Consider the following 1,764-nt stretch of genomic DNA (forward strand, 5'->3'; position numbering starts at 1 on the left):
GTGTTAAATTGCGATTATGCTGCAAAATTGTTTCTCCACCAACAACTAAGTCGTCAATGTAAGCAAAAACATTTGGTAAGCCAGAAATCATGGAGTCCATAATGGCTTGAAACTCTCCAGGAGCTACAGTGANCCCAAAAGGCATACGATTGTATACGTAAAAACCACGATGAGTATTGATTGTAAGATATTTCTTTGATTCATCATCAATCTCAATCTGCAAAAAAGCGTCTGCCAAATCTAAGTGACTGAAATATTTACAATTTGACAGCTGTGAAAATATTTTATCTGGCAAAGGAAGTGGATGACGATTAGATTCCAGGGAAGCATTAAGTCCCGTTGAAAAATCTGCACAAATCCGAATCAAGCCATTCTTTTTGCGTACCACAACAATCGGTGTCGCCCACTCTGAATATTTGATGGGTGATATAATTCCATTTTGCTCGAAACGATCGAGCTCAGCATCGACTTGCGGCAAAATTGCATAAACGACTGGGCGCTTCGGCTTGAAAATCGGCTTAGCATCTGGTTTTAAATAAAGTTTGACCTTTGCTTTTGTGCAACGCCCCAAACCACTTGCAAAAACATCCTGAAATCTGCGCTGAAATTCGGTGATATCGACTTGCGATTTATTGACATTGACTAAATGGCAAAAAGTGTTCAATGATTGATTCTACAGATTAAATGCAGAGATCCAATCCAACCCCATTATATTCAAAGCTGGATTTGAAGTTACAAAACATTGAAGCTGCTTGGTGACTCCCTGAAAAGTTACTATACAGGTAACCTCTTGAGTGAAATGAATTGAATTGCTGGATGCATCTCGAGCAACATGCGAAGTGATCGTTCCTGAAGGTTTGTCGAGATCAATCCATGTTTGATTTGAAATAATAATTAGATCAGGACCCGTGTCTAATTGAAGCTTTACAGGCTTTGAATTAATTAAAATATCAATATATTTCCGACTCGAACCAGTTAAAATCTGATTGACTGAATGAATTGTCTTGACGCTTGTTTCAGAGCTTTCATCACCAGACTTGGGTTTAACTTTCTTACTGGACGCGCAATAATCATCTCTATGACCGACAACTTTACATTTTTNACACTTGTGTGTTTTAAAAGTACAGTCTTTGGAGAAATGTAAGTTACCGCAAAACCAGCAAGGTGTCGAAGGTTTTTTGTCAGATAAATTTTTTTTGTTTTTGTTAAATTTACCCTGCTCCTTCTGACCATTTTTAAACTTCCCTTTTTTATGGGAATTTTTAGATTGTACAAGAGCAACCGTCCCAACGTCTGTGGTTTGATTTTGCACCATCGAATTATCCTGTTTAAGATTAACCATTCGTTGACATTCGACGGCTAAATCTTGAACGGTAAGTGAGTCTGACTTAATATCAATTAAGTGTAATAACTTGGTTCTAATGTCAGTTTTTGATGGAGAACGTATTCCACAAATAAACATTAAACATTTAAATTGATCTGCAGTAGTTGTCGAGATTTGAAACTCTTCACACCGTTTGTTAACCAAGCCAGCATATGTTAAGAAATCGTGTTGATCTAATTTCGACGCATTAAGGCAATTATATCGCTGATGAAAACGCGATATTTTCTTCCCAAACATTTTGGTAAGATTTTTTACTGTATTTGCAAAATCGAAATCTGTATATTCTTTTGGCAAGATGTAGTTAACATACTTCGTGTGAACTGTCATGCTTAATTTACGTAGGAGTAATCTGACCTTTGCTGCGTCGTCCAATGCATGGG

At 37.1% G+C, this 1,764-nt stretch overlaps 1 protein-coding gene across 1 annotated transcript; it reads right to left on the reverse strand.

Moving 5' to 3' along the window:
• Window positions 1-4: 4 nt before the first annotated feature.
• On the reverse strand, window positions 5-822 carry LOC109862975 (uncharacterized protein K02A2.6-like; the record flags this gene model as incomplete). The annotated part of the gene is made up of 2 exons (XM_020443149.1): window positions 781-822; window positions 5-673 (listed from the first exon to the last, which is right to left on the reverse strand). Coding segments are annotated over exons 1-2 (711 nt in total), but the record flags the coding sequence as incomplete, so codon positions are not given.
• Between the last annotated feature and the right edge of the window lie 942 nt (window positions 823-1,764).

This window comes from Pseudomyrmex gracilis, unplaced genomic scaffold (assembly GCF_002006095.1).
Source record: "Pseudomyrmex gracilis isolate BER0280 unplaced genomic scaffold, ASM200609v1 scaffold_2789, whole genome shotgun sequence".
NCBI lineage: Eukaryota > Metazoa > Arthropoda > Insecta > Hymenoptera > Formicidae > Pseudomyrmex > Pseudomyrmex gracilis.